The 13213-nt window shown below is 38.4% G+C and overlaps 2 protein-coding genes across 18 annotated transcripts in view; one reads left to right on the forward strand and one right to left on the reverse strand.

The window, feature by feature from the left end:
- The window catches only part of PLPPR1 (phospholipid phosphatase related 1), a 337564-nt gene that overhangs the window by 242075 nt on the left and 82276 nt on the right, over window positions 1-13213 (forward strand). For all 7 annotated transcript variants that reach the window (XM_084991232.1, XM_084991261.1, XM_084991265.1 and 4 more), the window contains one exon: window positions 9923-10055. In XM_084991232.1, coding sequence (XP_084847358.1) covers window positions 9923-10055 — 133 coding nt within the window. The remainder of the gene's footprint in view (window positions 1-9922; window positions 10056-13213) is intronic.
- Window positions 1-13213, reverse strand: part of LOC146407117 (uncharacterized) — a 101116-nt gene that overhangs the window by 51090 nt on the left and 36813 nt on the right. The gene's annotated exons all lie outside the window — the stretch shown is intronic.

Consider the following 13213-nt stretch of genomic DNA (forward strand, 5'->3'; position numbering starts at 1 on the left):
AACATGGCCAAAAACCAAAAATAGAAAAACAGAACTTTATGAAGAATTTCTCTTCTCTCCAGGCAAAAATGATAAATATTTCATTCTAATATTTTTAGCAGAAACTCTTCTGCAGAGTACAAATTTTGATCATATATCTTCCATCAATCCCTTTTCCCCATGTAACACAAATTGACATAGGGGTCAGATGCTCTGATGGGAAGCCGAGGTGACATGGCCAATGGACAGTGAACTGACTAATAAGAACCTACAGTTTTACTTGAGTTTTCAATTATGGAACACTGATTCAGACTTCTATTCCTTTGCTTCTTGGGGTGAAAAATGTGGCCAACAATGATGGCAGACCTCCAAGATATGTGCTGAGGAATATCTCATGTGCTGAACATGATGATGGCAAAAACATCTTTTGATTTACTTGTGTCCTGAAATCCTTGCCTAATTTATTCTCATAACATCCCAGTGAACGAGACAAGAGATACCCCAAAGTACACAGGGAAAATGTGTGGTCCAGTTCCCTTCATTCTTCAGATCAGAATGTTGAGACTAGCTACATTAAATGGTTTTCTGAAGGTTGCAGCTAGTTCTGCATGTGATTGGACAGTTACCCACCCATTTGGTTCCACTTTGATTTTCCTCTCAGTTGAGGGGCATTGCTAGGAACCAGTGCTGATTATAGCTGATGGATTAATAGCTGAGAGCTGAGTGGCCTTGGAACCCTGCCGATGGTACTTAATCTTCTCCCAAGACCTGAATATAAGTGAGCAGTGACAGGACAGAAAACAGAAATCTCCTGATGCTCAGGGCCATTACCAGGGAGCAAGAAGCCATGTTCATGTCTGCCCTTCCCAGGGAGACACGGAACAGTCTTTACTGGGCCACCTGAATACAGATCCCAAGTACCTAACTCAGCACAGCCCCGGCCTCTGCGTGCGTATCCTTCACTCTCCTCGCACTGCAGGGTCATCTATCGCAGGTCTCATCTGTCAAGCGAAGCAGGGATCCAGTTGTGTCTTTGCCCCTGTTAATTGTGTGACCTCTGATAAGGAGAATCCCCTCTGTGGGTCTGATTTCTTATCTGTAACTAAAAAGTGGGGTTGGACTAAATGATCTCCAAGATCTTTCCCATCCTAATATTCCTCGAAAGCTGAAAAAGAACCTTCCAATTGGAAGGCTCCAAATGTCAGATTCCTAACTCCCTAGTCTGTCCTGACTTTCTTTCTGGAGTTCAATTTTATACCCCTGTGCCTAGCCAAGGGTTTTATAGAAGGGCACTGTGTGTGTGTGTGTGTGTGTGTGTGTGTGTGTGTGTGTACACTCCTGTTTTAACCCATGTCCTACTTTCCCTGGAGTAGAAAGAAAGCAAGACTACTCAGGTGTGACTTCTGTGACACTGAAGGCAATTTTCAAAGAAGGTAGCTCAACCTGGACTTGTCTGGCATTCTGTGTATTCTCTAGTGCATTAACCAAAAAACAAACAAACAAACAAAAAACCTAGCACCCAGCACTGCCATATGTCTCCATGGCTGGGCACTAATTGTAGGGACATAGAAGAAAGGCATGAGGGAAAAGACTCTGCCATGTGTTTTTCCTGTCATTTCCTATTTCTTCTTTTGTGCTTAGCTGTCAGAAAGGATCTGCATCATTTTGAGGCAAGGCCCTGTGGGAGAAACTGTATAGGGGCTTAGGAAAGGTTAGAGCTTGGGGGATTTATTGTGTCCAGAACCATTTATACAAAAGCAGTGGCCCACGCTTCTAGGAAACCTGCAGGTATATTCTGACCAGGGTGGAAGCCTTGCCTAACAACTGCCTCAGGCCCACTGAATAAACTCACATACTCAGAGTCAAAGGCGGAGAGCCTCTTTGGATAAGAGGATTTAACTTAGTGGTGAATCTGATTTACACTCATTTTATCTCAGCCTCAGGGCCACAGGGCATGAGAAAATGGCTAGTAAACCTTTTCCTTGGCCTCTCAACAAAGTGATGGGAGTATTTAGAATTGAAGCAGCAGAACATTTGACACTCAGCCTGAGAGAATTGACACAGCTTGCAGTGTGTATGCAAGCGTGCACGTGTACATATAGACTCATCTAGAATTTCCTAGGAGAGGAAGAGACAAGCCCAATTGGATAAAGGGCACAATTTGGAGGAAACTGTGACCCTTCCTTTGGGGGATCTCTGGGCCATAAGCTCTTGCAGTGAGTATAAAAGCTCAAAGCACAGTGTGGATCACAGAACAGGGCCTCGATAAATGAATGGCTATTGGCTGCTGACCAGGGATGCAGCTGCCGGAGCAAAGGAGACAGTGTGGGGCCCTGTACTGCCCCATCATCTGCCTCTTCCAGACTCTGAACAGCCTCCTGTGTTGAAACCCCTTTTAACACTTCATCATTCACATCTTTTTTTTTCCCCTCTTTAATACATTATCACATGACTTCCTCTTTTGTTTATTTTTGTATTTTTTTTTTTTTACCATGACCACATTACAATTTACATTTCCCCCCTGGGGAAGAATTATAGATATCCTCATTAATTGTTGGTTTAAAAAAAAAACTTAAAGAATATCCATTTCCCTATTTTCTGTCCCTGTGGCAGATGAGGGCTCCACAAGGAACAATTTTTATTTTAGCTAACTCATTTTCAATTCCCATTTCTCTTATATCCACTGTCTAGGGGAAAAAAAGGCTCAAGAGAATACCCTGCTTTGGAAATGTAGTGTGTCACCTTGGTACTGCATTTTGTAGCAAGTATCAAGTGAAAACAGTCTTCTGAATGGGTAGATGCCACCCCGGATTAAGGTCACCAATGAGGCCCCAATCCACAGAACACTCATTAGCTGAGTTGCTGAATGATTTCCAAAATGCCATCATCCAAATAGCCTTGATTCTATGGAAGCTTTCAGCTTCAAAAGGCATAGGACGTGTCTAAAGCTAAATCCTTTATTTTTACTTTGGTGTGAGAAAGCAGAAGTCAAGTGCTCTTGAACCAAACACAGCTCAGCAACTGAGAGGATTAGAACCTCTCTATAGATCTGGGTTATCAATGGCACTCTTTAGGAACAACTAAAGCACAGCATGAAGACATTTGCAGTCAGAACTGGCAGCAGTCTGTACATTTAAAATCCCCTGGGTCACTTTTTTTTGGCCACACATGGTATGAGGAAGTTCCTGGGCTAGGGATGGAACCCATACCACAGCAGTGACCTGAGCCACAACAATGACAACTCTGGATCCTTAACCCACTGAGCCACCAGACAACTCTCCCTGGGTCACTTTTAGATAAAATCTACATAAAAAAAAAAAAACCATGGCTACCTTTCTTGGAAATGCTCATGAGTAAACAAGCCACCCAGGAAGAATATTGGAAACATCTAAAAATCCCTTGGACTCTAACCTCTGAAGGTATATAGACATTAATATTGAGAATTATGCAAAGAACCCTCTCCTCTTCAGGAGAAACCCAGAGAGGGCTGACAGCTTCTGCCGTCCTTTAGGAATGCAGGTGATAGTGAAATTGGGCAAAGTGATGACCCTGGACTGAGCTGTGTCCACTTTGCTTTAAGGGAAGATTACTTAGTGAAAGCAAAGGCCCATGGGATTTTAAAAGTGAATGAAGGCTGAAGGAAGAAGCATTGCAAGAAACCGTGCTGGCCCTGGAGAGCCTAACCCACAGAAGGGAGACTGAAGCCCAGTTATGTGATTTCAGTTCCTATCATAAAGACAGACATGCTAGGCCTGGAAAAGCAACTTAAAGATCTCCTGGTCTTTAAGATGAGAAGCTGACAGATGGACAGTGGCCTGAGATCAAACACCTGATCAAGGTCAGAGCAGAGCTCACGGCACATGGTGTTTCCTTAATCCAGGACTGTATATATATTATACATATATTAAGATCTGCAGGTGCAGCATATGGAAGTTACTGGTGTGGCTACCAACCTACATCACAGCCACAACAATGCCAGAACCTTAACCCACTGAGCAAGGCCAGGGATTGAACGCCCATCCTTATGGATACTAGTCAGGTTCATTTCCACTGAGCCATGATGGGAACTCCTATATTTTTTAAATCAGTGTCAACATACTCTCTTGCCTGGACCAGTAAGTGAAGGCAACAAGGATTCTTTGAGTACCTACAGGTGCTTTGACATGCATTTTTTAATACTTTCAATTTTCTGATATAGTTATTACTCATGTTCAAAATCATGAAAAAGGAAAAGAAAAACCAAAGCTCAGAAAGTTTCCATTGCTTTCACAAAGTCACACATCAAGTTGGAAGAGAGCTGAAATTTCAACTTCACAGCCCACATTCAAGAAACAACAATGACTTTGATATTGCCATGTACTGGAGCTGCTGTCGTCTTACGTGTGAACCCCAGGTACCAGAGCTACAACTGTCATACGTGTGTAAATGTCATACATAATAACATATAGTCTAACAAGGATGACAGCTACAAATACCATGGTGAATCCCCTTTACCATATGAAATTATAATACATCTTCCAGGGACTTTTTCTGCAGACGGTTTATATTCTGAAATCTAAACACTACCCCCTAAATATTTTGCATTTATATCACTTACTTATGACTTACCAGACCTCCTTTAAACACTGAAAAGAAAGAAGGTATGAAAGATAACACACCAAACTGATGTACTACATTCCAGGGTTATTTGTTTATTTGCCATTTGGGTTTCCATATTTGAAAGACAACTTAATCAAGAATTATACTCACTACTTATATTTACTATTATCTAAATGTCTTATGTCACTTAAAATTATAGCCGCGTAGTTGAGGGATGGGAGACACATCAATGGAATTCACTTGCACTTTGTTTATGGCCAGATCGAGACTTTGACCTTGATCATTTCTCACTGGAGGGTGTTCTCATTTGCTATATGAGTGATAGGATGTTTGTTAGCCAACAATCTGAAAGGCTGTAATAGGCAGGGCAACCAGGGCTGAACACATGGCGAGGTCCACATGCCCCAGATGCTCTCTGAACAGAGTGGTAGATAGAGGCAGAGTGTATATGCCAAGGGACCAAGTCATTGCCAAAACCAGAGTCATAAATCTGCCAGTGTGTGAAATGCTTCCAACATGGGCTGGTGGCCTGGCAGGAAAGAAGAGAGACCCCTGCCTCTATCAAGAAGAATCTTCCTTCTCTCCCCCGATCCCTCTCAGCAGAATCAGGACCTGTAGGAGACTTTAGGACCCAGTGTAGAGAAGCAGCACCTTATGTGTGATCAGGAAAATACAGTGAAATAAACATCCAGGAAGCCCATTCAGTGCAATCTGAAAGTTGCATTGCTTCATCAACAACCTTTGTGTCCATCACACAATCTGAACTGAAAACCAGGACTACTAGTTATAAAATGACACCCTTCCTCCCTCTCTTCCTGCTTTATCTTAACATTCATTATTACTATATTGAAAGTATGTGTCAGTAACCAGATATAAAGGCTGACAAATATCCTTGCTCTGATCTTTTATGTTTCATACCTGAGTTGAATATTGTTGACAAATAGCATCAATTCCTGTACTGCTTATCACCTCTGACATAGGAGTCTGAGGATTTATGGATTTATTTAAGCCCCATATGTTTTCCACATGACAAGTTTGGTTTGGTTTGGGGTGATTTTGTTTAGATTTTAGTGTGTGTATATGGGTGCATATGTGTGTTTTTAACAGGTTTTGTGTAGATCTTCTCTCACATTTTCTTGCTTTTCTGCCCTCTTGTTTGGATAGTGAAAACCTTCACTAAATGGAGAACTTCTATAATTTGCTTATCTCTTTCTTATAGAGTAAGAATATTTTGGATTTATAAAATGGATGAGGCAAGAAATGCCGTTTAAAAAAATTTCCAAGTCTTTTTGTTTAATAGATATTTCTAATTTTTTAAATTATTTTTTATTTTTTTGGCTGCACCTATGGCATATAGAAGTTCCTGGACCAGGGATCAAACCCACACCACAGGGGTGACCCAAGCCGCTGTGATGGATCTTTAATCTGCTGCACCAGAAGGCAATTCCCAAGCAATGCTTATTTCTTTTCTTATTCTTATGTGTTTACCATTCTCCATCCCATTTCCCTAATTTACTTTTTAATCATGTCATTTCACAATATTATATATGTATTGGTTTATTTGTGTCCTTCCTTACTATGCTCTGTTCACAGCTACGTCTCTAGTGCTAGAACAATTCCTGGCACAGTGAGTGTTCCCTCTCCAGAACTATTGAATTCAAAATGAGTTTATGAGTAAATTTAGTTTAAAAGAGATAGTTTACTTTGTATTACTTCATCCTTAGTTTTTTACATTCTTATGCAATACATCCAATGTTTTTTACATTCTTATGCTGGTAATTTCTGCAGAGAAATCTTTAGAGCAGTTAAGGTCAGAGGGTTCTAAACATATGTAGGTCCTCTAAAGATTCAGTCTTTTATTAATTCAACAAAGGTTGATTGAGCCTCCTATACAACAGTCCCTGTTCTAGTTACCATGCAAGGAAGGGGAAAAGTGTTTCCCATATGGACATCATAGTCAAACAAAGAGCGACACACTAACAATAACTACAGTTAATTGCATAGATGTCAAGTTGGAGGTAAGTATAATATGCTCTTTGTGGGAGCAAAGACAAGACAGGGTCTTCCTTTTCTTGAGGGGAACTGGCAAAGTCATTGGGAAGAAGGGATATTTTAAGTAGGTCTGGAAAGATGCTCATTTTCTTCTTTATAATCTACCTCATTAAACCTATATTCCAAAATACCTTCATTAATATGCTTTATTCACTCACCATTAACTAACTACTATGTACCTTACACAGGGCTAGGCCCTGGGGATATAATCAAAATAAGACAAGCAGGACATCCCAGAACAAATTATAATAGCATGTAATATTTGTGGTAAGGAATAGACAAGAGAAACACAAAGTAAGAGATTCATGTACAAGTTTTGCTAAGGTAGTTTGTGGGATCACAGCTCCCTCAACCCTCCTACACTGTTGGTGGGAATGTAAATTGGTACAGCTACTATGGTAACAGTATGGAGGTGCCTCATAAAACTAAAAATAGAACTACCATATGATCTAGCAATCCCACTCTTGGGCATCTATCTGAAGAAAACCATAATTTGAAAAGATACATGCACCCCAATCAGTGTTCACTGCAGCACTATTTACAATAGCTAAGACAAGGAAGCAACTTAAATGTCTATCCACAAAAGAATGGCTAAAGAAGATGGTGTGTGTGTGTGTGTGTGTGTGTGTGTGTGTGCGCATATGTGTGTATGGATGGAATATTACTTAGCCATAAAAATAAATGAAATATACCATTTGCAGCAACATGGATAAACCTACAGATTATCATACAAAGTGAAGCAAATCAGACAGAGAAAGACAAACATCATATGATATCACTTATATGTGGAATCTAGAAAAAGGATACAAATGTGGATTTACAATGAGATCCTGCTATGTAGCATTGAGAACTATGTCTAGGTACTTACATCACAACAATTGGAGGAAAAAGTATGTATACATGTATGTGTAACTTGGTCCCCATGCTATACAGCAGAAAAAAGAAAAGAAAAAAAGATACAAATGAATTTATTTGCAGAACAGAAACAGACTCACAGACTTTGAAAGCAAATTTATGGTTACCAAATGGAACAATTAGGGGGAGGTATGGATTAGGAGTTTGGAATTGGCATATGCACACTGTAGTATATGGAATGGATGGTCAGTGGGGAACTTCTGTAGAGCACAGGGAACTCTACCCAATATTCTGTGATAATCTCTGTGGGAAAAGAATCCAAAAAAGAATGGATGCATGTATATGTATAACAGAATTACTTTGTTGCACAGCAGAAATTATCACAACATTGTAAATCAACTATACTTCAATAAATCTTAAAAAAGAAAGAAAAAAAAGAGAAAGTTCCCTAAAGAAAATACTGCTTTATGTATCCAAATATGCATGAATTCATTCTCATCTGTTCACAAAGGTAAAGAACAGTAGTGCAGGTCCATCATTATGGTGGGGACAAACAAAGCCCCTTGGCATGTTATTTTGGCAGAGATAGCTCTGAGAAAAGAGAGAGGGTTGCATTCTTAAAGCTATTTACATATTTTTACCTGGCAGAGCATCAACTTGTTGTTAATTCCTAGGGATGTCAGGCACAAAATATTCCTAAACATAAATAGCACCTGCCAAGGCGATCCAAGCTGGCCCATCCTTTGCCTATCTTACTCTGAACTTGGTCTGTTCCTGCCAACTTCTCACCCCATTCTGACTTGCCTATAGTCCTCTTTCCACTATACCATTCTATATTGTACTATAATATCATTTCAGTTTTTCATGGTTTAAAGCATATTGCATTTAATTTGTTTTGCTTTCCATGTGATCAATATCAAAGACAAATTCAAAAATTTTTGTTGAATCACTACTGAGTAAAAATATAGCAGTTAAGAGAAAAGACTCTGGAGCCAGGGGTTCATGGCTTCAGAGATGGGATTTATGATGACCTTGGACACATAATTTAACCCCTCTATGCCTCAGGTGTCTTATGTGTACAATGGGATACCAGTGTCTATTTATAGGCCACCTGCCAGAGCTGCTTCAGACACTGTCTGGCTGTGTGTGGCCAAGTCCCTGAGACATTCATTTTCCTCACTCATAAAAAAAGGGGAATTAGTCCAGTTTTTTAATTCTGTAGCTTAATTTCTGTCACTCAGGTGCCATTCATGACGTTGACATCATTATTCATCTAAACATATATTATTTAGTGGCAAGAGGAGTATGAGAGTTCTTAAAACACTGGTAAAAGTTTATCTAAAACCACAAGCACATACATAACAATGGTGATCAACTATAAGATCACAGGCTTCTGGGGAAGTGCCAAATAGAGGGTTCAGAAAATAAAAATGGTAAACAGTGTGGTGGAGAGTGTGGACTTTGGAACCCAGTTGTACTAGGTTCCAGTCGTACCAATCCCAGTGCCTCCACATGCCATTGTATTGCTGTGGAGCATAAGTTACTTAACCTGGCTGCACTTTCATCCTTCACCAGTAAAGCAAAGGTGATGCTATATACACTAGGGATTTATTGAGTATGAAGACTACTTTGGTAAAGCACCTGACACCCACTTTGCAATAGGCGGTGGTAATTATGAACTTTTTATTCTTTAGTGAAGGTTCTTAGTCTTCAGTTGGGGCAGTGTCAGAATTGGTGACAACTTCTCTCATGCCAGTTCCTTGTTTTAAATGGGAATACAGTGTTCTGGGTGCTATAGATATTAATGAAGAAATATAAGATATGGTCCCTATCATCAGGGACATTACAATGTACACAAAGGCATTATGATTTAAATGGTAATATGTATGGATTAGCTCAAGATAATAAGAGAGAGGTACCAATCATAAAGGAGTGCTAGTCAACCATTTCAGAGGAGGAGAAAAATAGCTCAGGAAAACATGTTCAAATAAGGATTTTTCACGTAAATAATGGTAGCATTGCCACATAATGAAGTAATAATTTATTGCAGGGCACACAGGCACACTGGCACACTGGCTGTCCCAGTCATTCCTCATCATTGCAAAGCACATATTCAGTTAAAAAGGATTCAAAGCCAACCTGAGTCTTATCATAGATCCTATTCTATTGCTCGATCCATTATTTTAACTTATATTTTATATGACTTTAGAATTTAATATTATAACCTTAAATCTATCTAAAATTATCCACTATTGCTTTCTAGAGTTCTTTTCAAGAGTTGACTGCAAACTACGTTTTAATTCTCCATCTCTCCACCATGCTATCTTTTAAAAGCACTGTGAAGCCTCAGAAGTCTTTTTTTTTTTTTTTTTTAGACCATGGTCTCTTTTATCAGACACCTCTCAAACTTGACATTTCTTAAACATTCCTTCTCCAGATTTTTATTGGTGAGATATCCATGTATTTCATAAAGTCAACCAGAGAATCTCTGATTGCCCAGGAGAAAACAATTCTGACCGGAGAATGCTGTTACCTGAACCCCTTACTCCGAAGGATCATAAGATTCATAGGTGAGTACAAGCCCATGTTGGACTGAACCCTAAGTTATAGATAAAACATACTAACTTACTGAAGAGTTACACCCTTAATAACGTAAACTAAGCTATGGAAGCATCACCTTTAAAAGCAAGGGTTGTTTAATGGATTTTCCGGGAAGTGCAGAAATTGAGCCTGATCCAAAAACCAAGACAAATTTTTGATCCTTAAAATGAAATGATACTTGTTATTTTACAAATGATTTCAACTTTGATTTTTTTACCCTATACATCATCTGAGATTCCCTTGGGACATATATTTTAATACAGACTGAAAATAGCAATACAGCCTATAGCCAGTCAGGCAGGGTGGGAATGGTGGAGGGAACACCAATCAAATGAACTAATATAATCACATTTCCTGACAAAACTTTCCTATCCAGTAATTTTGTTATGCAAGTAAGAAAGCATAGGAAATAAAATCCATCAGCTTCTCGAAAATAATGCCTTTCCAAAGTTGGAAAACAAGTAGTTTTGTTAATGTCCATGACAAGGGATAATTAAATCGTATTCTAGATCTCTCTTTTGAGGACTTTCATAAAAATTCCTGAGTCAATATGGATAATGAGTATAGATATGGTAATGAATGTATATAGTTAAAGGTAGGAATATAGATTTTGCAGAGTGTCTACATGGTTAGTACTCAATGAATAACTATTATAGTGTTCTAATAAGGTCCTATAAATACCCACAAGCCAGATCTTCATGGGAGCCAGGATAAAACTCTGAAAGTGTGAACATGGTGTCAAAACAAACTTGATACCATTTAGAACATATGGAACCGACTACTGAGGAAGTTAGGGTCAGAATACAGTGTGCCTCAACTCTTTTGGTCATCCTGAATCCTCTCCTTCCAATTGTGAAAAAGGGTTGAATTTTCTCAAGTCATGAGCGAACGACCACATCAAAATCAAATCTGCAGTAACTTCTGTCATTGGTATGGGAGTGACGGAAGTAGTAGAGTGGGAGATCTGAGAACACCTAAGTTAAAAGGAGCAACCCTTAACATTAAAAAAGTCTTCATCATTTACCAATGGTATTTTCAAAATGACCTGTGGGAGCCTGCAGTTGATTTATTAGATATACCCCAATTCATATGATATCACAACTGCCTAGTTTACTCATTCCAACGATTGATGCCTTTCAAAGGCATCCAGAGTTGATCACTTCCGAGCAAAGTGGCTTCAAGGAAAGATGATGAGATGAGAGAATATTTATTGTACAGGGCACTGGACTAAACACTTTATAATTTCATTTGATCCATCCAACACCCTACAAGATAGGTTACAGTTCCACTGGGGCAGATGAAGAATCTGATATAAAATAGGATAAAGTAACTATTCCCAAGGACTGGAAGCGTATGTGTTAGAGTAGTAATACCTATGTTACATGTCTTGTAAGCATGAAAAATACTATGATAAAATGCCTGACACCCAGTGTCCAATAGATGATGTTAATTATTAACTTTTTTATTCCGTGATTTGGCTTTCTATGGTTTCAGTTACATTTAGCCATGGTCCAAAAATATTAAATGTAAAATTCCAGAAATAAACAATTCATCAGTTTTAAATCATGCTCCATTCTGAATAGCATGATGAAATCTTGTGCTGTCCTGCTCAGCCATGAATCATCCTTTTGTCCAAAATAACTGTGTGGTGGAGAGTGTTAAGTTAAAATTTATTATAGGCATATATGTATCAGATAACATAGTATGCACAGGAATCAGTATAATCCAAGGTTTCAGGCATCTACTGGGGGTCATGGAACTGATCCCCTGGGGACAAGGGGACACCTCTGTAATGTGTGACAACCTGGAGAGCAGGGACTATATCTTTTTCACTTTGTATCAATAGCAAATTGCAAAATGTCTGGTACATTGGTTATCAGTAATTTTTTTAAGAACTAAAGACCAAAGATAAACTCTGTTAAATCATAGATTTGCCTAAATTTGCTTCCATAAATGCTGATTCTTAAATATTTTTCTCCTGTTTAACTTCATTACCACTCTTCAGCTTAGTTCTAGAAAGTTAAAGCATATAAATAAGGCAATTTCTAAGTGAAAGTCAAAAGTCTATTCTGATTTTTCCTAAGAAAGTTGAAGATGGGAGAAGGGGGTCTATCTTGAGATGGGTGCATTTCTTAGTATCTGTGGATTAATTTTTTTCAGAAGAGGAAAGAAACATTATTTGAAATAAACATCCTTTAAATGGAGATGTTTACTATGGAAAAAATTAAAGATGGGGTAGTAATCAAAATGTACTAGAAATGTTATCATAAAGCATGCAAATATACACATTATGAGGATCCCAGAATAAGAAGAAAGAGAAAAGGGGACAGAAAATGTATTTGAAGAAATTATGGCTGAAAATTTCCCAAATCTAAAAAAGGACACAGATACGCAAATATAGGAATCATGAAGGGTCCCAAACAAGATGGACACAACAGAAATACACTAAGAAATATTACAATAAAAGTGGCAACATTTAAAGATAAGTAGAGGATTCTAAAGGCAGCAAGAAAAAAAAATATTTCATTACAACTCTTAGTTGTATCAGCTAATTTCTCTACAGAAATGCTGCAGGCCAGAAAGGAGTGGTAGGACATACTGAAAATTCTCAAGGGGAAAAATCTGCAACCTAGAATGCTCTAACCAACAAAATTATCATTTAAAATTGGAGAAATAATTTCTCAGACAAGCAAAAGAATACAGCAATACTGAACACATCATAAAAAAAATATTGAAGTTTCCTCTAAATAGGAAAGACATAAGAAGATAGAGGATGAAGAAAATCTCAACTGGAAAGTAATCACTTTAATAAGCCAGTATAGAGGTCAAAAAGGAAAAAAAAAAAACTATTCGTGAAAGCAATGATAAGCACAAGGAACAGCAAAAGGATAAACATGAAGATGTAAAAAAGGACATAAAAATCATAAGAGGTGGGGGAAAAGAGTAAGAAAATTAGGCTCTTTTTTTCTAATGTGTTTTAGCCTATATGACTATCATCCTAAAGCAACCAGATATAGAAAGGGATTAACATATTTGAAAAGCAGGGCAACCACAAATACACAATAGACTCACAAAAAAGAGGACAGAAGTGTAAAATAAAAGGAAATTAGCAAACCACATACACACA

The sequence above is a fragment of the Sus scrofa genome, chromosome 1 (genome assembly GCF_054392235.1).
Source record: "Sus scrofa isolate SSC_HxYL_T2T_F1_AM1 chromosome 1, Sscrofa_HxYL_maternal_Yorkshire_Landrace_v2.0, whole genome shotgun sequence".
Classification (NCBI taxonomy): domain Eukaryota; kingdom Metazoa; phylum Chordata; class Mammalia; order Artiodactyla; family Suidae; genus Sus; species Sus scrofa.